This window comes from Aythya marila, assembly GCF_965140915.1.
Source record: "Aythya marila genome assembly, chromosome: 9".
NCBI classification, from domain to species: Eukaryota; Metazoa; Chordata; class Aves; order Anseriformes; family Anatidae; genus Aythya; species Aythya marila.
Genome location: NC_139050.1, coordinates 3,839,190 through 3,865,415, shown reverse-complemented (window position 1 = coordinate 3,865,415; position 26,226 = coordinate 3,839,190). Strand labels below are relative to the sequence as shown.

The 26,226-nt window shown below is 35.7% G+C and overlaps 1 protein-coding gene across 1 annotated transcript in view; it reads left to right on the top strand.

Annotated features, from left to right (window-relative positions):
* Positions 1-23,058, top strand: part of RHBDD1 (rhomboid domain containing 1) — a 33,867-nt gene extending 10,809 nt beyond the window's left edge. Inside the window, exons 4-7 of the mRNA XM_082767162.1 lie at positions 3,036-3,124; positions 4,541-4,600; positions 7,852-7,974; positions 20,558-23,058. Of these exons, the coding sequence (XP_082623288.1) occupies positions 3,036-3,124; positions 4,541-4,600; positions 7,852-7,974; positions 20,558-20,676 (391 nt within the window). The 3' untranslated portion in view covers positions 20,677-23,058. The remainder of the gene's footprint in view (positions 1-3,035; positions 3,125-4,540; positions 4,601-7,851; positions 7,975-20,557) is intronic.
* The last annotated feature ends 3,168 nt before the right edge of the window (positions 23,059-26,226 follow it).

The following is a 26,226-nucleotide window of genomic DNA, read 5'->3' as shown; positions in this document are numbered from 1 at the left end:
GCATCTGATGTTTCTCCCTTCCTTGGGAGCCTTGGTGCCCTGTCAAAGGAGGGAACGTGGGGGGTTTGACTGACTTGTTCGTGACATAGCTGTTTTCTGCTTTTGATGTTACTTACTTGAGTATAGAAATACCCTTCCAGTCTTCCAAAACCTAACCTATCCTCAAAACATCTGCAAAAGACAGTCTGACTACTTCAGAATTTAGCTGTATGGTTAACTTGTTATTTCATTTGTTTGCATAGAGTGGCTTGTGTTGCGAAGCGACCTTAAAGATCACCTGGATCCAACCCCTATGCCCATGGCCCACCAGCCCAGGCTGCCCCCAGCCCCATCCAGCCTGGCCTTGGGCACCTCCAGGGATGGGGCACCCGCAGCTCCTCTGGGCAACCTGTGCCAGTGCCTCACCACCCTCTGAGTGAAGAGTTTCCTCCTAACATCTAATCTAAATCTCCCCTCTTTTAGTTTAAAACCATTCCCATTGTCCTATCACTTCCATTGTGAGCTTTTAATAAAAATTTAAAAAATTAAAAAAAAAAAAAATTCTATCATGAGCTTGAAGTTTTTAATAGAATAACTGGTTTTCTTTGTAAAATTGCATAGTGTCTATGTTTTTTAGTTGTTACATTTAGGAAATGCCTATACAGATCTTTTTCATGCTATAGATTACACATTAGAAAAAAAAATATTAAGTCACCATTAGAGTAAATTAGAATATCATATGTTCTGAGATATTGTTGTAAGAAGTGATGTTTGCTTAACGTGGATGAACCATTAAGCATTTCCCTAATATAAGGGTTTCTGTCTTTATGGTACATACTTGCTTTTCCTAAGTAACTACAAGTTGTGTGTTTGTGTTTGCCACACAAATTGTACGACAAGATATATGAAGGTTTGGTTTACCAAATATACTTACTTTGTTATGTCAGTGGTAGCGTGTATGTGTGACAGTGTACCTGATACCATTTTTGCTTTAGGACAAGCTGTTTAAACATCTTAATTATTAGTGCATTCTCCTTGAATATAATAAAACAAGTATTAGGTTAGTGTACTAGGTGCCTAATCATTGTTCAGTAGACATGAAGTGGAATTTATCCCCCGAAAGACTTTTGAAAGTTGAAGGTTTCTGATTGTACATACTGTATAAATACGCATCTTCACTGTGTTGCAAGCAAAGGCTTTGATTTTGGGCTTCGTGGAACAGTGTTGTGCTTAGATAAGCATAAAATTTGTTTAAAACACTGCCAGTAATATAGGTGAATCGATTGCATGTTGCTGTTTTCTGGTGTAAGGCATCTTGAAGTATGTAACGTTTTTTGCATACAGGCATTCTCCATGTCAGGGATATGTGTTTGCTAATTTGGAAAATCTCTTCCAGAAAAAACTGTTTGGAAAATAAGTTCATTTATAAATCCCTAATTTTGCTAACTACCTCTTACCTATACATTTTTACAGCAACATTTATGCTACTGGTTGCTTGTGGGAGAGTTGCAACTCTGTGTAGCAGAACTCAAGTTTGTGGTTTAGTAGGTGGCAAAGGAGTGAATTTAAATCTGATCTTTATCTCCCTCTAGTGGCACATGCTTTCTCTCACTTCTACTACTGGTGTCTGGAAGTTTTACCATCACGAGTGCATATGGTATCATTACGATATCTGTTTTGGATTTTTGACCAGAATGTAAAATGTATGTTTAAATCTATTTTTACTTCAGACAGAAGTTACTTTTCTGCTTTATAAAGGGAAAGGGGGGAAAAAAAAGATACAGTGGTATTTGTTGTTTGGACAGCCACTATAAATATAGTGGGCTGATTTATTTATAATCGTGTATTTCAGGAAATGTTTTCTCTTAAAAAAAAAAAAAAAAAAAGTGGTTTCAGCAAATTCAAAACAGATATGTTATGAATTTTTCACTAAACTCCTAATTTGAGTGCTGAAAATTAGTTTATGAATTTATCAAATCACAATATTCATGGTGACACTTGGAGCAAATTTCCTCATTTATCCTACATTTATGCTTCCATGTTGGTGATTTCTCAAGATTTTTCATTCATTTCTCAAGTCTTTTCATTCCATATAAAAATAGGCAGTGACAAGTTTTTAAAAGCAATTGTTGATAAATTTAGAAACAAAAAATTGGGTTTCAGTATTTCACTCATTGTTCTTTTACTTTTGAAAGCACTGTTTTACAAACATGTTGCAACAGGTATGCAGTTATGGTTAAGATAAACTCACAGTGGGGTTGTATTGATATTACAGTAGTAAAGTACTGTATTCATGCTTTCACTTGAAATAATTTTGGTAGATCCTACCAGGACATTTTGGTGCAATTCTGTGGATTTAAGTTCCATGTGAATTAAAACTAGTTTACTACCTCAATAAGACTTAAGTTTAAATGCTTTTAGGGAACCAATATTCTATCTGCTAAACAAGCAACTCAAGGGATCTCTCCAATTAGCTTCTGGCTTTTTCAGGATATTTGTTACATGCTTTTCTTTAACTGTATATACCCACCACTTCTAGGGTATTCATGAAGAAAGAAAACTTGGCACTTTGGTTCAGATTGATGTTGCTTAGTTCAAATTGATTGTGTAGGATACTTTTTTCCTCATTTCATGATTTATAATAAATAACTCTTGTAAGGAGCACTGTATTAAACTACATGATTAACTTTATAGCTCAGTCTTTAATTTGTTGTGGCCACACTTCTCAGGCACAGCTGGGAGTGAGGTTTGCTTGGAGCTTTTCCTCAAAATGAATAAGGTTTAAAAAATTTTTTTTTGCAAACTGCACATGTGGGTTTAATCAGTAGTTAACACTAATAACTAATATTAGAAATCAGACTGAGTAGGTCAGAGCAGAAATTAATACATGTTCGTATTGTCCTGGGTCTGTGCAAGGAAGTCACTCTTCTATGCTTAGTTACTCAGGGACTTCCTAGGTTACAGCAAACTTTGCACTTCCCCTAAAGGATTCCTACTGAAAAAAAAAAATAAATCTTTCTTTCCATCACTCACAAGATTATTATCATTTTTTTTAGGACTTCTTTTGCTGGGCATCTGGCAGGGATTCTTGTTGGCCTGATGTACACCATGGGACCTCTGAAAAAGATCATGAAAGCCTGTGCAGGTATATAATTTGGTTTGGTTTGTAAAATCTGCATGAGCCACTTTTAGTCTTAAAAATTCAGTAAACCTTATATATTTCAGACATGGAGGCAATTCCAGCAGTTTTTAGGGGATTAAAGATACACTGATAAACTGAATGCAGAAGCACTTTGTCTTTACTTGTTCTTACCTGTGTTAAAGGTGCCTTTCAGGTGTCATGTTTATAAAATACATATTTAAAGTAAAATCTTTCATGTAAGATGCCAATGGAAATGTCATTTTAAATGGAATCATGAAGCTGTAGATGTATGTCAGAACACAGTGTGTTTCTATGGCGGGTTTCTGTTGCTTATATCCATTCATGTGGAAGCTGCTAAATTTCAAAAAAAGATTGTGGGATGCTTGAGAAATTGTTGCAAGATTCCCCAGGCTTTCCAGTAGTGAGTTGATATGGCTTTTCATATTGTAGAAGTAATTTTTTAAAGGTAGAATCTTTAGACGTCGTCAGACAAACAATTTTCAATATAGCCCTACAAACTTTCATATGAACGTGCCCTTAAACTTCAGTGTGTTAATTAGAAACCTAAGCCCTGTTACGACAGTTGTGCTGGGAGTGGTTGTCAGAATACTTTTTGTCTGATTACTTAATAAGTTGGGCACCTTATTTATGACTGTGCCATTAAGTTGACCATGGATGTGGTGTTTGTACAGTGAAAAATTACTTGGTCAGATGTTTGCATTCTCATGGGAGGTTTTATCCCATTTTGGAGTTAGCCTGTCATATATGCTTAAGTGGAAAGCAGTTTTAAGTGGAAAAATAAGGACCGAAGCATCAGAGTTCCTACCCTACTTGAGTAAACTCACTTACTTATAAGTTAATATTTTCTCGTTCTGTGGCATCATGACTATTAGGACCGTTGAGCATTGGATTAGGTTGCAGAGGGAAATTCTGCAGTCTCCATCCTTGGATGTTTTCAAGACCTGGCAGAATTAAAACCCTGACTAAATAAACTGGTCTGATATCATAGCTGACCCTGCTTTGAGTGGGCTTTGGGCCTCCTGAGGTCCCTTCCAAACAGAATTGTTCTGTGATTCTGGGATAAGAGCCATGGTACTGTTAGTGGCACATGCTGTGGAGATCCTGCCTCCGTGAAGGTTGCTGTGTGACTAAAGAGTGGAGGAAGGGATTTTCCATTAAACAGGTGATTTTTGTCAGCAGAGCACAAACAATGCAGTGTTCTTCCAATTCTAAGGTCTCTGTGCATTAACCCATTTTTACCACTGTACAATCACAGTGCAAAAATTATTCATTATAAGTTCTGGAGAACATTGCATTTTTCTAGTCTACTTGGCTATGTTGCTTAAATTTGATTCTGTGTTTTAAAGAGAGACTATGATTATTTTATTCTAATAGAGCATGCATTGTTCTTATATTTAGGTGCTGTTACTTCATTCACTGATCCTGACAGGCCAAGAGACTACTACTCAGGTTATTCAGGTAAATGCTGTCACCCACTTACCTAAAAGTTTATTTCAGCTCATTTTCAGCTTTACAAATATGGATATCGTTTTTGCTAATAATAGAAAACCTACCAAGTATTCTGCCTATTTGTGCACTTGCTAATAAAAAACAATTTTTCTGGCTTTGTCTTTTCCTACCTGGGGAACCGTGTTGGATGTGTTTTATACAAGAGTCTTTAAGCCTTAAATTAAGGGTATGACTTCATAAAATGCTACCCTGGGCCAATACCATCCCTTTTGCAGAGCCTGCAGCAAGGAGGAAATTGTCTACCAGAAGCATCCTTTTAAACATTGGTAGATCTGCCCTGATTTGGCCAACTTACCCATTCCCTTCTAGGATCTAGACCACAAAGGGAGTGTGAGCTACCTGTTTCCAGCTGGCAGTCTCGGGCCAGTTACAGATGTTTGCTGAGCTGCAGTTACAGTTCTGTTGCATTGCTCTGTTGCACGTTCATAACAACCAAATCTTCCTTCAGTATGCCAATAGAGTAGCATGTGGAAATTTAAGAAATTGTATCAGAAAAAGGAATTTGATTTGCTAATGAGGATAAGAATTTGCACTTGACATTTAAACTCTGTAATCTGTTGCATCCACTCTATAAACACCAGCTGCTCAGCGTGTGGGTGGGTGTCAAAGACAACTTTTGTGGAATAGGAGCAGATTCCAAACTGCCCTTTACTTCTTTTCCAGGTCTCCCTAATCACAGAGAAGTGAAGATATTTCATGTAGTATATTTAGAATGATTAATAATGACACAGCACCAGAGAAAAAGATCTGGTACACTGATGAAAAATAAACTTGTTTTGTGTTGCATGTCTAGGGCAGTCCCCAAAGAAACCATGGTGTTGCTTTGGGTTGGTGTGGATGAAAGGGAGATAAAGGAGCACGGTTAACACAAATTATCCTATCTTGCATGCTTGGCTTTAGATGTAAATCATTTTTTGTAGTAAATTCAATACTCTGAATTGATTTATAATTGTAATTATAAAAGATGTATATATACACAGGGAATGAACGTATTAAATATATATCATAATTTTCTTTCACCTATTCATAGGAGTCTTCATGGAAGGGTTAACCTTTTGCTTGTTGTATGATATAGTAATGGATTTTGCTGTCTGTGAATTAAGAAAACTTTCTAGAATTGTATGCTAATGATGCATGTGCAGTATATTAATTTTTCATTTTCTGGTATTGGTGATTTATTACTTTCTGACTTCAAATACCAATTAAATAAATAATACATGTAAATAGATAATAACAGATTTTATAAACCAGTACAGAAAAACAGCTTTACAAGGAAAATGAAGATTTCGAGTGTGATTTTTAACACATTTAGCATTTGGTGACTGAATTAGGTTTTCTCTAAATGCAGTTCATGAATAAAGTATAGGGATGCTTATTTTGATTAATAGGAACACCTTTAACATGTCAATATTACGAAATTGTTTCTCTTTGTAAAATAAAAGATTGCAGCTTTGTCAGCACTTACATCTTGATGACAGTGTAAAACATCACACACAAAATTTACAATAGAGCAAACTTAATGACATCCTTTTTCATCAGATAGCACCATGATTTTTATAGTCTTCATGCACGCTGTTTTGAAGCCTCCAGAAAATAGATTTGTAGCTAAACCAATAAACCAACGTTCATTCAGATTAGCATAGTGCAGAGGGGAATGAGAGGAATATATAAAGATCGCATCTGGAATATGTATCTATATCAGCTAAAAGGTATCCTGCAGTTGATTTTACTTTTTTCTGCAGAACTGTCTCTTAAATATAGCCAGTATGTCTGAAAGGCTTTTAAAGGTTGTTAACAATATGACTAATTCATACAGATTTGAAATTATGTATTTATCTCTTTCTAGCCAGAGGAATAGCAAATAACTTGAGAAATGGCAGAAATTCATGTTACAGGAGGATAATACCAAGTCTTCAATGCAGTTGTGTGAAAATTTCTGCCAATGTTAGTTGTTGTATGTTCCAAAAAGGAAGAATTTTTAAATGGGTAAAATTACTTCTTTGTGTGTCCATGTATAATGTGCATTTGCATCCATACACACACACGGATATAAAATTATATATGTCCTCACTGTGTAGTGTGTGCTTGGTATTAATCACAGAAACTCCACAGGAAAGTTATACGTTAAATCTATATAACTATTGAGATATCAATATCAATAATAATCTTGTGTTAATCTGAAGATAAAAAGAATGGCATGCTGTACTTGTCACACAAATATTTTCATTATTTTTTTCATTTGGAAAATCTTGTATAAGTTTTCTATCACTTGGAGAAACTGGCTGTGTTTCTGTACTTTGATTCTTCAAAATCTACTGTCCAGGTGTCTAGAAGAGAAGTTAAATATCCAAAGTTTTACATACTGACAATACTAAAGAGGAATAGAAAAATGGCACTTCTCTTCTTAGTTTAACTCAGCAGAGATTTTCTGCGTTCAGGTTTAGGTTGTGTTAAAAGAAGAGATTCAAGTCTCTTGCCAAGTTGTTTTCTTTTCTTTTAAATCCCAGAAGGATTTAGGTGGATGATGGCTTGTTCATGCTTGTTTTGACAGACTTTGTAAGTGGTCAGAAATGCTTGGTGGTCATTAGCAGAGGCAACATACAGTGGCTGTGGCATTAGATGAGATCTGCAGTGTGTTTTGGTTTTGTTAGTTTGTTTAGAGCAGATGTAGCACAAACCAATTGCATATTTCCCTACAAAAAATGCAGTCTTCATCCATGTGTATTCTAGTTTCAAACATTACTTGAATGTAGGATGACAGTGGTACATACTGTTTATGGCCACTAGGGTGAAACGAGACAAAGGTGGAAAAAAGCCTGAAGCAAACCTGTGGTGTGGTTGCCGTTTCAGTGACATAGATAAGGTGTCCTAGTAACGACATTTAAATATTAAAAGGAGATGATGAAAACTATCTTTCAATTTGTTTGAAATTTTAAATAATGGTAGTTCTATGTTACTTATTTATAACTGATAAAAGATGGAGGTGTTTGATGCATCTTGCTTGTTATTATTGTTCTCCTGTTACTGTAGTCTGGCATTGCAAATTACAAAAATATATTTTGATTCATGGCATATCATAAATCCTATTTTTTTTCTCTCCCAAATTAAACAAATTTGTGGAAGAAAGATAACGAAGATAATGTCTGGCTTCCTCCCCTTCCACTGAATATCATCAGTTTATTTTCCTTTTCATTTTACAGATTATTATTATAGATATCCAGAGTATCAATACACAACACCAAGGAACTACTATGATTATACGGGTGGGCTTACAGAGGAAGAACAGCTTGAAAGAGCAGTGCTAAACAGTCTTAATGAAAGAGGTAAGGCTTCTATTGTGTTTCATATATCAAATTATGATTCATATTGAGGTGGGAGGAACACAGGGAAGATGTATTGTTCATGATTTATTTCCAGTCTTTTGACATCCATTCAGAAATGGACAAAAGTTTTCTGGTAGACTTTTCAGAGAATGACGTGTGAGGATGGAGTACCATTCTTAGTGTAACTGCATTTATTAGCAATTGCTTACTGTTTGATTTACCTGCTACTTCTGGAGTAAAAGAACTGCTTTTATAACAAACAAAACCGAAGTAAATTAAGTTACTGTGCCAAATAAACCCCTCACATTCTAAAGAGTAGTAGGGAGCAGTATAACAGAGGAATCGATGCTGCCAATATTTAAACTTTTTGTGTATTTTTTGCTCTTTATTTGTATTTGAGGAGAAATGTACTGATGTCTTACTCCTCACATTTGTCTCTTTCACCCTAAAGAAAGTTTGTGCTAGCTAGTGGAAAGACCAAAAGAAAAAATAAAAGCAGTTTAGGAATAAATATAGTATTTGTTTTTAATTGCAAATTATTAGTTGAATTGGTATAAAATATATTAACTGGGATATACTTTATTTTTCTATAATGCAAGTAAAGTCAAGAGAAAAAAATCTTAGTACAATATATTTCTCATTCTGAAAACTTGAGTGAAAATATACTAGGCTAACAGTATATTAATGTAAACGTTAAACCTGATGCTTTAGTAGTTTTGCAACATTTTAATATTAAGTGATTATACAAAGGACATAAATTACTACATATGTTGTCTGGTATTGAGATTTTTAATATCAAATACTGCTCTTTAATCCTGTATATTGTATGTCAATATATGACTTCAACCAAAGGCTTTATGTTCTCCTTAAGTTAACAAAGCTGAAAGGTTTCTTTTAAATTTGATGAAGCTCTAACATTAAATCTTAATAAAAATAACCTGACTGCCACTTATCAATGTAATTTTTCTTCTTTTGTTCATAGTCTTGTTATTCTAACTTCCTGGGTGCAAGGAAGCCATAATTAGGAAAAAGATAACAGAAACTCATACTTGTCGCTGCAACTGTTAAAACACGATGCACTATTCATTAATCTTTGCTCAGAAAAAATAATTCACATCACTGGTTTATGGCTGTTAAAAATATCAGGCAAAATATGAAAGTAAATATCTTGACACGTCGTCATCACTTTCTTTCACACCGTCTGTGATCATATATATTATGAAGGATGTTGTGTTATCTGGAAGATAATTTTAAAAAGGCAGCAGATGAGGCAATGTTGTGTATGAAAAGGTTTCTTCAGTTTGAAAAATTGAATAACATGTTTTTTAATGTAAATACAGCTTTTTGCTTTACATCTATTGTGAGAAGTCACTTTTGAGGCTGAAGTGCAGTTTTTTGGGGAAAACTAGTTTTTAAAAAAGTGGTTTTTGTAGTTCTGTTACATACTTAGGCTTCTAACTGTCCATAAATATTGTGAAACTATAAACTTAAAAACAAAAAACAAAAAAACTGATTTTCAAACAAAAAACTATTTTCTGCAGCAAAATTAATAGTGTAAGAAGTTTTAGAAATGATGATAATCTGAGCAGTTCCTTTTAAATCAAACTTTCTGAAAAACTTAGAAGCTGGTGAGGGTCTTAGCTTTCAAGCAAATTAATAATGTATGAGTCCAAATAATGTAATGAGTCTGTCTGGTCTGCTGGCAAAAGTTGGCAAATTAGATATTGTTCATGCTGTTTTAGACATCTTAAAACAAAACAAAAACCAACAAAACCACCACAACAAACAGGTAATATCAATATTTTGTCCTATATACATTTGTCCTAAATAAGGTTTTGGGAAGGACTGGGTCTAAAGTGAGCTTTAATGGAAGGGACATTTTTTACTTTACTGACATTTTTACTTGATGTTTTACATCATTTTTTACAGATTGATTTTGAGAAAAATCTTTCAAAGCTTTTAAGTGTTTTGGGATGTGTTGTCTTGCAAGAGCATGAACCTTGTTTGTATCTGTTTGTGTTTTTATACTATCAACACAGTAAAACTGTGGTTTGGGTTGTTTTGTTTACTTGTTTTTCAAAACACTCTGTATAAGATTCCTGCTCTTGTGAGCTTTGTCTGTAACAGCTGAGTGCCGATGGCTTTTAAGTCATTGGAGCCTAGGCATCTAATGGATGCCTCATGCCTTTGGATGAATGATGACTTCAGGTGTAGTTTTAAAGCCATTTGATATTCTTTTGAGGCCTTAAGTCACACTGCAGAAGGAAAAAACATGAATTATTACTCAAATCTCAAGACATCTTTGACAAAGATGTCAAATTCTGAGCTCTCTGTAGAAAATATATGCACGTAGGATTTGGTATTACAATAAAAGAAAATGCTTTTATTTTCAATGCCGTAAAATGAGGTCAGTTTGTAATAATAATGACAAGATTATGATAATAAAACTGGACAGCATACATTTTAGTCTGTCATCCATCGGTATGGAACACCTGCAGCTTTCTGTCTGTAGCCTTAAATAACCTACATCACTATAGGTAAGTGTTTGTTTCTGTTTGCTTTTTGAAGTACTGTGCTGTATTTGGACAAAGATAGAATACATTTCCTCTTATAGTTGAAAATCTTACTTGGAGAATGCCCTTTGAAACCCGAGAAAGAATTCAAATAGCCTCTCTAGCTAAGTATGTCTCGCTAGCAGATAACTGGCATACCAAGTCACATTTTTAACTTCGGTTTGAGACAACAGCATTTCTTATGTCTATGCTCGTGTCTGTTTTCAGTGCTAGTTAAAGTTGTTAAACCTCATGGATAAGCGAAGTGGGAAATATATTGTCGTTTCCAATATAGTTTGGTGCAATTAAATTTACATAGGTGGTATTTTTATTATGGTTTCACAGCAGTGCTTTAATTTTGCGGCTTTTCCTGTTTGTCACAGTACTTTAGTTTGGAAAAGTAAGACTTCAGAGCTCAACTTTGAAAAATATTTCATAAAACAAGCTACTCAAAGGTTAAAGTTACCTATGGGCACATCTTATTTCCAAAAGAAAGTAGTATAGAGTTTGTAATTGATCATACCTGCTTCAGAGTGACAGAAAGGATGAAATGAAATGTATTGTGCTAATGAGCAAATAGCGTATTCTTCCGTGTCAGTCTGAAAAATAAAGCTTGAGTGAGTACTGTCCTTTGAGCAGGACATGTTTTTCCTTGAAGCATGGCATTTGCTGTAGCTTGCAGTTATATGGATGAAACAGGTACTTAACATGACTAAAAATTGCCTAGCATAATTTGAAACAGGCAGCTAAATGGATGTAAAAACAGGTACCAGAACCAAAATTCAAGGCAGTCTTTCCATATCTTGGACTCGATGATCTTGAGGTCTCTTCCAACCTAGAAATTCTGTGATTCTGTGATCTTTTTGTTTCCAACTGTGAAATTTATACTATCGCACTTGCTCTGTAGCTTGGCTGAAAATAAACATATTTTTTTTCTTAGACAAATGTATTTATTAGGGGTTTTAGGCCACAAAATGTACCATTGGGTTTGGAATGTTGATCCATTCTTACAAACTGCTGTGTTTATATCCCGCTGAGCTTTTAAGATGCTCAGTGGCATAGTCCAGAATTTCCTGGTATCAGTCGTTGTCCACAACTGAAAACTAATTTGTATTAAGACACATTAAGACAGGCAACAAGTTTAATCTAAGTAATTATTTTTATATAATCCCATACATGAATTTATCTAAACTCGGCATAAAGGTACTGTCTTTCTACTTAATCTGCATTCACACATTCCAGAACTGCAATTTTATTTTGGCGCCATATCCTGAGAAATTCTTTAATAATAGTAATAGGTATCTAATGCAAGAAAAAGTAATTGCTAGGGCTGTTTATGTGAGATTTATGTAGGCACTGGTTTTGGCAGTCTGTCAAATTGTCATAACGACCTATGCTCATTTACTAAAAAGAACTTTTATATTCTTTCCATCACTAGTTTTAGATATTGTCAAACAAGAACCAATGTAAACAGCATTAGTTTACTTTCTATTTTCATTCTGATTCTCATAAAGTAATTTCATATTACTCACAAATTAAAATAACTTCTCCTTCAGTTAAGTCAGATAAGGACAATTATTGTTTTAATTAACATTTATTTATGATATTTAAATTATATGGTTTCACTATGAAATTAAAAATATATGGCTTTACATTTTGGTTTAATCCTCATATTAGCAGCTGTATATGGTAACCCCAGTATACCGTCTCTCTTGTTCTTATCTGTTGTTTCCTTGCTCTTTTGCTCAGAAGAAATATCTGGATTAGTGTGGGATGGGGATTTTTGTGGTGGTGGGTGGTGGGGTTTTTTTTTTGAGCCGGACTTCTAAGTTTATGTCTTTCTGTCTCAATAATGTTAAGAATCCCCTTGCGTGCTCGTGTCTCTGCACAAAAGCATTTTTCTCTTAAGAAGGAAGTTTTTAAACGTGTAGCTTTTGTATTTTGTGGTTAAAGTGAAATATGTGTATATAGAAAGTCCTCATAGGTTTCACTGCAAATATGCATTTCTTTAATTCTAATCTGATTTAAATTAAAGGAAAAAAAGAAATGTTTAGATGTCCCAGTATGTAGTAATCATAGGTACATCTGCAATGTGGTTATGAAATATTTAGTCATCTAGCTTAGCAGTTCTCTGACTTTAACTTTAGTTCCCATTTCTGCTTTCTTTTATTGAGACTGGGATTCTTTGTTCTATTTAGGCTATGAAACTTGCTAAATCCATTGAAGATCGTGAGTAGTATGAAACAGAAATGCTGTATGATTCCATTTCTCTCCAAGCAGGGTTGTCTTTCCCCTTTTGCTACGGTAGGAATGCCAGTCATTGCATTGAAATGTTTTTCTGTAGAAATGTCGTAAATTATATGCTTCGATACGCAGTGCATGATATCAGATTAAAGTACGTTTCATAAAGTCACGTGTAATGATTGGCATCTGATTCTGAAAGGCCAACTTTTCTTTCAGTTGGTCTTAAGTACCCAGAAACATGTTCTGGGAGAAAAGCTCTCTCCTTCAAGTGAAGTTCCTGCTCCAAATATCTTTGGAAATAACTTTTTATAACATTGCATATGTGGTCTAAGATCCTGATTGCTAGCACTTTGTTTAGGCAAATTTCCAGGAAGTTTAATTGGTAGATATTCAGCATTTTCACGTAAAGTTTTGGTGTGTGCTTGGTGTTAGTAGCAGACCACAGTAGCCAGAAGTCTGTTATAAATACTTACGGACTCCTGGTTTCTGAACATTTTTGAATTTCAAAATTTTCCTGAGGCTAATAAGTAAGTTTACCGTTGGAGCTTTCTTATTTCCTTGTTAATATATTATCTAAAATATAAATATCTTTTAAGTTAAAAATAAATAAAAATCCCAACCTACATGCGTAGGAGTAGAAATGTTCATAATTGATAACTGCTGATTAAAATATCTTACTGATTTCATCGAGCAGTTCTCTTTCAGTATTTATGAGACACAGATAAGCGAAATCCTGTCATTTTTTTTTTTCCAAAACTGCAGACTGTGCTTGATTTTTGTCTTGGGTAGTTGTATTCAGACAGCATTCCAGTTTCATTTGCAATATTACTTCTGCTTCTCGGACTCCCATAGTTAAGTAGATAGATACCAAGTTTCAGATACAAGTCTGTTACAAGTGAAGTATTTGGTTTGTCTCAGGAATATCTCATTCCTTGAAGGGACCCTTGTCCCATTTAATTTCCTGTTTCATGTGCTGCGCTTGTATTTTAAACAAATTAGAATCTCTTAGTAAATGATGAAATTGCACTGGAAACTAATAAATTAGGGAGTTCTTTAGCAGGATCTCCCAGTGAAAAGCTAATACTGTTGCTCTTTTTCTAGCAATAGAATTGTAGCAAGAATCATAGCTAGAATTTTCCAGCAACAGAGCTCAATTTCTGAAAGAAGATTAGTGATGCGTAGTATTAAAACAAAACAACAAAAATATTTTTGAGAATAAAAGTTCCGATTCTCTCGGTAGTGGAGATAAATGCTCACCAGATATGTAAGAAGCAGCACCACTAAGCCTTTCCCAGCAGGTGTGGTATGAACCATAGACCCGTGACCATTTGGCACCCATGAGTTACCATTCTTGACAGATCGTTCTGGAAAGCAGAGAAGTGGTTCTGTTCTGAAATCTGTTTACACACATGAACTCGTTAGTTCAACGGCTTAGTGAACTGGAAGAGCAGAGCTGTGTTCTGTTAAGTGATCATTACCAGAAACTTTTTGATGTGAAGTCCAATTATAAAGTTGTTGATGCAGGTGAATGGGATTGGGAACAATTTCTATTCTGTCTTTCCTGAAAAAGTTCTGCCCCGTTGTTCATACAGGATTGCCTCAGGTTTGGGGCTTGCTTGGGTGCAGTACTCTTGAGTTGTGTATTCAGGTGATTAAAAAGATGCCAGTAATTTAAAAGTAGGACTTATTCTACTTGAATGATGAAGCATTTGCACTTACGAAAGTGGGGGAAAAAAATAAATAGATTATTGAATCATTGTGATGCTAGTACACCTCAATAGTTTAGAACATAACTTTAGATTCTGTTTCATACCCTAATACAGTATGCCTTTCAAGGCTGTTCTGCTCCAAGTTTTGCCCTGGTATTTGCTTTTCTCTAGTTTGCCCTGGATGTAGTGCTGTGGTGAGTTTACTATACTCAGTATTTAATACCTGGAGATGATGGTATTCATTTTGCTGTGCAGCACATGTTTCATTCCTTCCATCAAATGCTTGGTACTATATCCTGTATTTCTGGAAACCTTGCCTTGAAGGGTTAACTTCCTTTGGTCTTTTAGCAACAAGTCACAGTGACACAGTAGTGCCTAGGTTCTGATTATCAATACAAAAGATTTTATCATATGTCTCAATAACCATTAATTTTATTTGCATTAAAAAAAGTATATGATACTGATACATTTAGAACTTCATGCTGAAAGCTATACAGAATGTTGCTTTTTTCTCTGACTTCCTAAGTATGCAAGAACATTTTGGAAAGTATCACCAATACGGCTTTCTTTTGGATGCTTTTCTTCATGCAAATGTGTCAAGTGCCAAAGAAAAGTAAAAATAGCAAGAAAACAATAAAGAAATAGTTAAATCTTCAATTGTAGTTAGCAATGTTTTGCTTACATTCATGCTGCATCTATTTATAAATGCATGGTCTGCATATGGAGTAACTGTTCTTGGTGCTTTGACCCAAGACACAGTGATACAAGTGGGAGTTTTTATATCGACTTCAGTGGTCTCTCGACATTTTTTTTCTTAGTAACTTGGATGTTTTTGTAAAGGAACAAATGTTGTTCCTTCCACAGTGGGTTTGGCAGGGTCACCTTGCTGGAGAACAAGCAGTTCTGCGGAACAGCTGTGGGCATAATTAGAAGAAGCTGTGTGTGGGCTACAAAAAAACACTCCTCCACGCTGGAGAAAGTGGTAGTTGCTGTGGAGTGGTTTCAGTCTGCATTGGTGTTTCCATTCATCTGGGTTTCTTGGACTTGGCTTTGGGAAATGGATATTGTTTAGAATTGCTTTGTTGTGTCTTTGTTAGGCATGCAGAAATGCCCTAAAAGAAAGACAAAGCCTTTTTTTTTTTTTTTTTTTTTTTTTTCAAATGTGACTTTAAATATATATAACATATAACTATATATAACAAATTTAATTTACAGTTAAAAGCAGCTCCCGACTAAGGTCAGTGAATAATCCTAACCTTGGATTTACCCATTGATTTACTATTTTTTCTCTTGTTGTTGTATCACTGGATTAATCTTTATAGACTGGGTATAACATGCACTTTGTTTATTGAGACTTAAAAATAATGTTCTGGACCTTTTCCTGATGTCCGACTAAATAAATTACCATATTCTAGTAGTTTCAAGAAAACTATAAATCTCCATGCTGTGTCTTGCTGGCCAAAGTCACATCTACATCCTTATGGTCCTAAGGCCAGCTGTGTTGTGTCCCTTCCATATTTTTTTAAATTTTTTTCTACTGATAGTCTATAGCTTGCATTAAAATATATATATAATGATTTTATACACACATAATAATTACATACGTTCCCTGCTGTTGTCAGTGTGCAGGTAGGTTTTACAATTATGCTCAAAAGGAATATATGGGACACTTCTGTCTTTCATCTTTAATGTGGTACGTGCAGTTGTGTAGACATCGATGAGCAAGCAGCTCAGCTGGCCCTGAAAGCTGGCTGGATGTGATCAGAAAGTCTTACTGTCATTAGCTCAAGCAGGTTTTTTTGCTAATGAATTTAGTTATATTTAGCAAGCTTAAGTACAGAGAGAACTGATCCATTCTGGAAAGTATTAATTAGAATCGCCTCAGTTACATATTTTGCATGTGGTTCCCAGGCAAAGTGTTGTAAGGTGGCAGTGAGTGTAAAGCCTGCACTTGTCCAGTTCTTTGGTAACCCAGCAGCAGCTGTGTAGCACCATTCATACCATGCCGTACGTGGAGAGGTGTGGCTGGCATCTGTGTTTGATGAACCTGATAAAATTTTAATCTTTCTGTGTGTTTTTCAAGAGGGAGAAAAGGTGGTTCAGATGAGCATTACTTGGGGCTTTTTGCCTGTATTTATCCAATTGATCACACAGCTGAAGTGTTCAGCTAGGCAGTTTTTGCTATGTTACTATGACATGATACGTAAAGGAAGAATAATGCATTTATTTAGTACTTTTAAAAATCAACGTTATGTGAAGCAATGTTTGGTTGAAAAATAGAATCTAGTTGCAAAAATGTATCCAGTTAGATTTCTGGAGACTTTTAACCGTTTTAAACAGAAATACAAGCCTATTTGCCTTATTAAAGAAAGGAGTTTCTGCATGTAATTAAAGAATTTGCCAGAATTATTTCTGTTCCTGTTGGTATTCAGGATTTTTGAGATAGTAAAACTCTCATTATGTAGCACTGTCTTCATTTTCAGTTATTTGAAGGTAGAAATGAAGATTGCCTTTTCAATGTCTACTTTTATTTCCTTGGCTGAACAAACAGAAATGCGAAATCTTTTACACAGCATGAGTTGAACAAAAAAAAATTAGTATGTTAGATCAGAGCCTGGCAATGTCTTCTGCTTTTAGGATATCTGTACCTCTCTGGCTTACCTGTGGCAGTATGTGTGTTTCCTAACTGTTGCTATTTTAGTTTTTAATGGATAAAAAATACAGATTGTAATAAGGATTAATAGTTTCACATCAGCTCTGTTAAAACAAAAGTAAATTTAAATTGTGGGTTTGGTACAGAAATGACCAGAAATTCCCCGTGAGCTTTACAATTCAGAAGCGTTGAACCAAGTTCCATAGCATCACAGAAATGCTTTCCAAGAACAGGCCTGTTGTCTCACACTGCTGAGGACAGAACTTGAGTAACTTCCTAATTCTAAGCAAATGTGTAAGGGTGATGAAATTTTACTTGTATTTATTCCTTTTTGCCAGAAGAAACGTTCAGACCTTTGAATTTGATTTTTGTCAAACTCTTTGTATGATTTATTTTGTTCGTGCTGTACTCCTATTTTAGACCTCATTTTTAGGACTTTACTTCCTTTCATTCTTTAACATTGTTCATTACTTGATTTGTGCAACTTACTGGGAAAACAGCTCAGGAGAATAAAATACAGGTCATGTGAATAGCAAAATAAGTCACCGAAGTAATTTTATAAAGTAACGAATGTCTTAGTATCATTCAAAAGAATGAATTGGAAAATACACATAAACACCAGTGAATATGCACTAATGAACCAGAAGGCAAGAATCTGCATGGAATAACATAAGGTCTTCAACTTTTTTTGGAGGTTGTACTGTGGATGCTTGAAACACTAAAGAAATGAGTTAAGCAGTAACTTCCTATTTGCAGCTGAAGACTTCTATTCGATTATGCTGAATATGCAGTCTACCTGAAATTCTTCTTGTAGCTGAAGTTAATCTGTTTTCCTTATTGCTCTAAAGAGAAATAGATATCTTTCTGTCTTAACCTAAGGTAGGTTAAGTAGCATATCTAGAATAGGTCAAGGTTCCTCTTGAGTTGGTTAGCAGATCCTGTTCAATACTTGGGAATGAAAGATACGTTTGTATTTGTGTATCGACTATTTTGCTTAATGCATGTCTCCTTGTTTAGTTGACTAAACATCTTGAGACTTATTAGATCATTGGAGAATGCGGTGAGATTATTTTATATCATCTCTCCTGTAGTATCTATGCAGTAGCTAGAGGAAGCTAACCCAAGGCACTGACTGATAGTCTGGTCTCTAAGTGTGTGCTGCTAACAACTTCTGTTACTTTAACAGGTCTGTCTGGAGGATATGAATACAGCAAAGATTAGGCTCTGAGGCATGATTAAAATAAATAATCAAGTTCACGTATGAAGGCATTAAGGTATTTGTGTTACCCAGAACAGGCTCTCAGCCCTTCTGGAGGGAAGGTTTTACGTTTCTCACTGCTATAATCTGTCTTAGAAGAAACCGTGTGGTCAGCATTGACCTGACCTGCTCTTCTAACAATCCAGTTGAATCTGGTCTCATTGTATGCTGCTTTTCTTCCTAACTTCACTAGCCACACCTGACTTCCCATTAGTTTGGTCTTTGAGTTGTCAGCCCTTCCACAGCACAGCACACGCGGTTCGTAGGCTTCCCTTCCACAGATCTTTACTGACCTTGCTTTGTGCCTTCCAGTTTGAAGTTACTGTTGCTTTGGAAAGGATGTTCATTGGGTTATGAAATATTGTAAGCCCATGTGTATCTCAGCTCGTGATCAGTGGAACACAGTAAAACAACTGCTTGTTCTTTGCTTTTTGAACACACCTTGTATCAGAAAGTAAAATGAGGGGAAATAAATGTAGTAAATGAACACTTAGCTCAGCTGAATCTTTTTGTTAATGAAAACCATTCTGCCATGCTGCATATGAACTGTTTTTTTTTTGTTTCGTTTTTTTTTTTTTTTTTTTTCAGACAGTGAGATTGTTCTTGGATTTTAAGTAAAAAATAAAATTGAGAAGCAATTTGCCTTGTGCTAAGGCCTGCGATTTCCAATACATATTAGCTTTTTGTAGCATTCTGAACAATTTCTTCTAATGTCCATTTGCTGTTGCTGCCATGCAGGTATATTTATAATTTCCATGGTATAAAGATAAACTGTTGGAGCGCATTATAAAAGAGGTGGCATCATTTCATCACTAAAACTTGATGAACTTGCTAGCACGGCATGCTATTTTGCAAGGGAGAAGTATGCACCTAGGTAGGGTAAACGATGGTGGGTCCCAAGGAGTTCATGTAATGTTTGTCAGCGACGTAGTGTTTTCAGAAGCAGAGTAACACCTTAAATTATTTTGAGGATTGTCTCTGGTAAATTGAAACAGAGGGACAAACTGAAGATAAAATACAAAAATATGAATTAAGTTGTCTGTATATTAATTAATTAGAAAAATACTTCTGACCATTGCCTCTAATTTTATAAACACTTAAACAGTGCTAAGCAGCAAAGACTTGAGCAGCTATAGTTATCTCTGGAAGTACTTTCCAAGAGCTTGACTGTTTGGCAAGCACAGAAGAAATCCTGAACGTGTTTTCAAAATCCTACGTTTGGTTAGCACCCTACAAATTAAAATGCTCTTGTAAATGAATAAGAAACTAACAGAACCACTTTGTGAATTGGACTTCCTGCTATTATGCAATATAAACAACATCATGTGTTCGCTACAAACAATTTTGGATACAGGATACAGCTGCAGTTAAAATCCATTTTGAAAATTAGCTTAATACAGTATTTGCCTTTGGTTTTCTATATTGCTAATATAAACGTAGTTCTGAGGTGGATGTTTAAGAAATACTGAGTATTACAAAGACTGTTGTGTTACCTTTAAAGCTACTTTGTTTATCCTTACCTTTGTAAGTGAGCTCAGTTTCTTATTTTTGTTTCCCAAGGCCCCTCAGTTGTGTGTAACCACAACCTTTCAATCTTTTCTTTGCTCTGTAACTTAATGTGAATTGTGAGCAGTTGCTTTCCTTTGTTTTCTCTTGCAGTGCCAGGGCAGAGAACCTTCCTTCAGTCTTGGTGTGATATTTCTGCTCACATTAACTTACAATTCTCTCTAGCTGAGCTGCCACGTGGAGTTTATTTATGAAATTGCTTGCTGCCAACAGGATGGGAGTTGTGTGCGCATCTGGTATGGGTCAGCACATGTTGGACTGCTACACTAAAAGCAAATACAAAAGCTTGTTTTGCCAGAAGTAGCTATTGAGGATGTTTAAATATTCTTACAATCTGGAGTTGCCTGTATAAAGTAAGGATTGAGGAAAATGTTTGCTCCCAGGTTAATACATGCTAGGCTTTGGGGTTTGGGAGATCTTCTGGTGGTGTTCTTCATTTCGGTGTTTTAAGAGCAGTTGTTGGAAACTAACAGTCCTTGAACCATTTGACCTGGAAATAATTCCCCATTTTCTTTGTGTTGCAGTGCTTTGGATTACAGGATACATGTGCATTTTTTCAAATTACAGAACAAAATAACAGTTGTGTTTCATTGTCTTGTAGATTTTGGTGGAGCAACATACAATAATGAGCGGCGACCCTATGGTTTTTGGTTTCCACCTGAGCAGAATTCAGAAGAGGAAGTAAGAAGGCAAAGACTTCATAGGTTTGACAGAAGTTGAAGTTGGCAGGTGTTGATGTAAATTGTAAAGTGCTCTTCAGAGTTAAAATATTTGCAGATTTATTTTATTTTTACTATTCATTGCAAAACTGCAGAAGATTTTGTGAGTTCAGGCTCCAAATTTGAACTTGCATAAAAAATGAGTTGGGAATCAAAATGTGATCTTTGCCAATCTCCATTCTGATGTATGTTAAATCTGGAAGAAGACTGATGGTTTCACCAACCTTTTTCTCTTCAAAGTTCTTCTTTGTAGCTTCAAGAATTCATTGGCTTTTTGGCTGCTGGTATTCTCAGACGGCAGGGTTTCTTTATTCTTTTCTGTGATGGATAATACTTTTGAAATGTAATTTTAAAACTATGCAATTCTTTCCTACATATTTCCCATTTTTCTATGATGAATAACTCTTGGGATTGGCATGTGAATTGTCACTTGAAACGACTGCTTTGATGACAACAGGTAGCTCATAAGAGTTGGGCTTAAGCTTTTCCGCAGTTTTGCAAACTGTGAAAAATAGTTGGAGCTATTGTTATCCTAAGGAGTTACGTAATAGAACTTTTAGTGTTGGAGTCTTCCTTAAAATGTGCCATTTAGTGTAGAGCTTGAGTGTGACAAAACTGAGTTCTAACTACTTATTCCCTAGAACCAATCCTAATGTTTACCTTTTTAATTAAAAAATTAAAAAAAAATAAATCTTTTACAGAGTTGAAATAACTTGTTGTTTGGAGCTTTATGGAAAGGAAGGTGGATATGTCATGAAAATATATTTATTTGTTAACTTACTGTTTTGGAATAACTATTCTTCCTTTTTAAAAAGGCTTAGAAATTGTATCATGTATATGCTGTTCATGGAGCTATAGAAATTCTACTATTTCTCTGTATGTATCTCATCTGAGGTCCAGTCCCCATGCCGTCTGCAGACTTGTGGAGATCATACCTTAATATAGTTTACCTTGAGTTTCTCATTTTCTAGAGAGCATTTCTTGACCCAACTCCAGAGTAGCTGGCAGCAGACTGGAGAGCTCGGTTGTTGCTTTGGATGGGACCTCTGTTGGCTGCTTGGCGTGCAGTGCCTGTCCTGCTTGTGGCACATCTGCCTGTTCGATGATGTAAATTAGCAAACTTGAAGGTTTTTTGAGTATCTAACACTCAGGAAAAATACTCACTGCCTAGATGTTTTTTTACCTTGTAATGGAGGAAATCTGTCTGAATCTGGGAACGATCCTGTAACTCTTTTCAGTCCTGAAGAGATGTGCTTGCACAGGAATGATTCCATTATTGCCTTTAGGCACATAATTCTTTGAATCTCACCAACGCTCCTTTAGTAAAGTGTTAGGATGAGCAATTTAATTTTCTTTTTATGATGAGCAATTTAATGGTGATCACCAGTCTGTGCTTTATGAAGTCTACCTCTCTATGGAGTTAGAGCGTAAAGCACTGTTGTATTTTTCATACAGAAAAGAAAGATACTGAAACTGAATTGGTGATTATGTTGTGTATGTAGAGTACACCTGGTTTTAATTAATGTATGTAGGGGAAACTTTTGTTAGTTGAAAAATTCAAAAACTGTTCTCCACCCATGCCATTCTCACTTTCACCATCTATCTTACTTATACCTATTGCTGATTGTATGCCAAGAAGCAGCAAAACAAAAAATGTTGTTAAGTGGGGTATGTTCAAGGCTCTGAGAGACAACAGACATGGCTGCAATGCGACTTTGGATGTCCTTGTTAAGGTAATACTAAAACACTGGTGTTATCATAGTGTTCTCTGGCAGATTTGAAGTCAGTAGATAAGTGATGAATTTCTGTATCCTTGGTTTTGGTTGTTTTTCAATATATGCGTGTCTTGTTTGTTATTCTGTGGCTACTGAATGTCCTGAAAAAAAAAAAAAAGCAGATACTTGTACCTTACTGCAGACTAACTTTTCTATGCCTTCTAAAATTAAATATCAAAAAAATGCATAGAGTTTGCATATTTTGCTCAGGGTGCAAAAATTGTGTGTGAAGAAGGACATAGCATTGTTTCCCCAAACTGAACTTAATGCTCTGGTCAAAAGTTTGTGAAACTAAAAAAACAGTTTAGCAGACAAGAAATTATTTTAAAACACTGGATATCACTAGTCAGTTGAAAGTGGGGGGAAGTAAAATCAAGAACGTGATTACAAATTTAAAAGCACTTGCATGCTTTTGTAAAGGAAGGATTAATGCCAACCACATGAGGAGTAACACAGGAAGTTCCTCATACTAACAAGAGCTCTCATTTTTATTACCATAAATATGTCTCATGAAGGATCTGTTTCAGTCCCCCTGTTCTTGTTTTGTCGAGCACATGCAACTAAATGCCTATAAAAACTGTCAGTACTAATAGTTGTTTTCACTTTCATATAAAAAATTGAAATAAATTTTTGTACACTTCAAATTGTCTGTTTTTCTTTTCAGTGATAAGGCATATATCTTAAAATAGCAGAGCTGCCACAATATTGTTAGAAATGAAGGCTGGATGCAGAGGGGGGCAGATGATTTACATCAGGACTAGTTTTTCTTCTTTTGAATTCGGTGGAAGTTTTTGGATTGGATTATTGGGCAGTTCCAATACACTTGGTGTTCTGGAAATTGTAACAGAATGATGCTTCAGTTGGGCCTTACCATCTGTTCAGGTTGGGAGCCCTGATGATGGTAGATGCAAGTCACAGATGAATCCCTAACATATGCTGACAAAAATTCAGGGCAGTGTACATAAATGGGTCCTCCACCTTGGATATTTTCTGGCTGTTTAGAGGCTGACTAACTATATATAAAATATGGATCTTTAAAGAAAGAGTAGTTTGATTTAAAAACAAACAAACAAAAAAAACCTTTAACACCTGAAGTTTGGTTCCTTTGTTTCAGGAGCTGTGATTTCTTGGGAACATTTTACGCTTCATCTAAACTCTGATCAAGTACCATGTAAGAAATTCCACCCCCTTAATTAATCCTAATCAGCAGACTTGTTAACAGGTCCATTCCTGAAACTTACTGATTAAATGACCAAACATTTTACTGCTTATAAATGTGTTTTTTTTCAGTCCAGAATTAAGATGTGGTTAAATGTGTCTAACTTTTAAAGTTTTTTTCCCACTCCTGTTTTATCTTTAAGCAAAAGCAAATAACGTATTCACGTATGTAATACTATTTTCCTGGCAGCACCATTTCTCCTAAGGGGTAAAGTGCCCTAAAAAATACTAACAAAATGGCATTCATACATGTCCCACACCACAGCAGGGGAGCTTGTGCTTGATGAGTGTCAATGGTAATGTTGTTCTCAGTACAGGCTGTAAGTGAGATCAAAATCTGCCCTACTTCCCTTAAATTGTCATCGCTGAAAATCAGAGTAAGTCTAAGTTTAGTGATACTCATATCCATTAATTGAAAGCTGATACAATTAGAGAAGGACAGTTTTCCACACAATTTTGTATGGTTTAGGTATTTTGTTTATATTCACAAATGGTAAAGCAACTGGTTTAGTGAAAGACAAGAATGAGTATCCATGTGGCAGCAGTCTTCTGCCACATGAGAACAGAGAGAAGTTCATCTCTGTTGTTCACTAGCTACTAGAAACTTCCTAATTTGCAGCAAAATGAAATGTAAGCAAAGAATTTCTAACCATGTTGACAATGAAGCTTTGTAATGAGCTAGGGATACTCTGCAGTTTCCTTTTGTAGTCTTCTAGGAGCAGGTTAGACAAATATCTCTTCAGGAGTGTTAAACATCACTAAGACAAGAGGAAGTAAACAGTGGGAGAGCAATGATTTGTGTTAGGTCCTTCAAAAAATAATTCATCACAGGGATCGTTTAAAAGCTATTGATGCGAAGGTCGCTTCTGTGAATCAGCATGGTGGGTATCACTTCCCTTCCCCATGTAGCAGGTTAAGGAATGGTCCCAGAATCTCTACAATGTTGAGTGTGGAATGACTTTTTTGCTGACTCCTTAAAATTAGTTCATATGTATTCATAGCCTTCTCAGATGCTGAAGTGTGTATTGTATATTCTTTTGCCTAATTAACGGATGGATTGTATTGTTCCTAATTAGCTCAATTCAGCTATACTGTTAATGATGTAGCTCAATTGTTTTTGGTAACGTTTCTTTCACTTGTGTTAGTACAAAGCGTAATTCAGTAACAATTGATAAAATCTTTGAAATAGCTGGTGTGCAAGGGTCAAGCTTCCCACTTTCATTCTGATCAGTGTTTTGGGGGAAGAAAAAAAAGAGAGCTTAGGTCAGAGCCACCTTCCTGGAAAAACTGCCTGAGAATGAGCATCTAAACCAGTGATATTTGTAATCAGTGCATGAAAGACAGGATGAGGGAGAACGGGTTAAAGTTGCACCAGGGGAGGTTTAGGTTGGATCTTAGGAAGAACTTCTTTACTGAGAGGGTTGTGAGGCATTGGAATGGGCTGCCCAGGGAAGTGGTGGAGTCACCATCCCTGGAGGTCTTTAAAAGATGTTTAGATGTAGAGCTTTGTGACATGGTTTAATGGAGGCCTGGTTAGTGTTAGGTCAGAGGTCGGATCTTGGAGGTCTCTTCCAACCTAGATGATTCTGTGATTCTGTAAATCCTGCAAAAGATCTTGCTTTTCTGTGTAGTGATACTTCGTTTTACCAAGCTGAACATGATGTAGTTTTGGGGCTCAAATCCTTTATTCCAAGTCTTTCTATAAACTACTAAAAATGTGTAAGTTAAATACTGTGAGCTCAAACCTGTCTCCTTTTGAGAAGCAGCCAAGAAACACCCCGTAGTGGTTGAAAAGGTGAGTTTTTCTTTGAGGTGGTTTTAGATGCTGAAGGCCATCTATGTAATACTGAGGAACCATGGAGTTGTTCTTCCACTTTAAACTTGTATCACCTCTAATTGAACTTCCAGTACCTTCTGGAACATCTAGATGAAGTGACTAGAAAGGGGAAAGTCTAAGTATGAACACAGCACAGTGTTTATTTGAACGATGATGATTTTTCTCCCCACCTGGATAGTTTTCCAGCTGGTTAAGTTGGGCAAAACTTCAAAGGTTGACTTTTTAAATGCTGACTTCTGAAATAGTATCCAGTTGTGAAACAGATTCCCATTTTGATGAAACAATTGCTTCACTTGCCAAAAAAGTTTTTACCACAGCCATTATCAGAAAGTTTTTATCATTTCAGAGTTGAAGCAAATCCACTCTGTCCTTGTCTGACTGCTTGTCTTCACAACTGGTTTTTGAATGATCCTTTTTTTTTCTTTCTTTTTTTTTTTCTTGCAAACAGCTGCTCCCCACCCATTACTCTTTTAATTGACTAATCTTCCCTGTGGTCTTGAATGCTTTTTTCTTTCTTGCCCAGACAGTTGACACCAGAGGGCATGTAGAGCATTGGCACGTAAGTCCTCATTTGCAGCCCTTCTCTAAGTATGGCAGGCTGAATTCAATTAAAGGTTATTTGGGGTTGTTTGCGTAAGACCTTACAAGGCCAGGCTTCAGTCTGTGAAGTGATGTCATTTTCAGCAGTCTGTCTGGCACACCGGAGAGTTCCCCAGGTGGA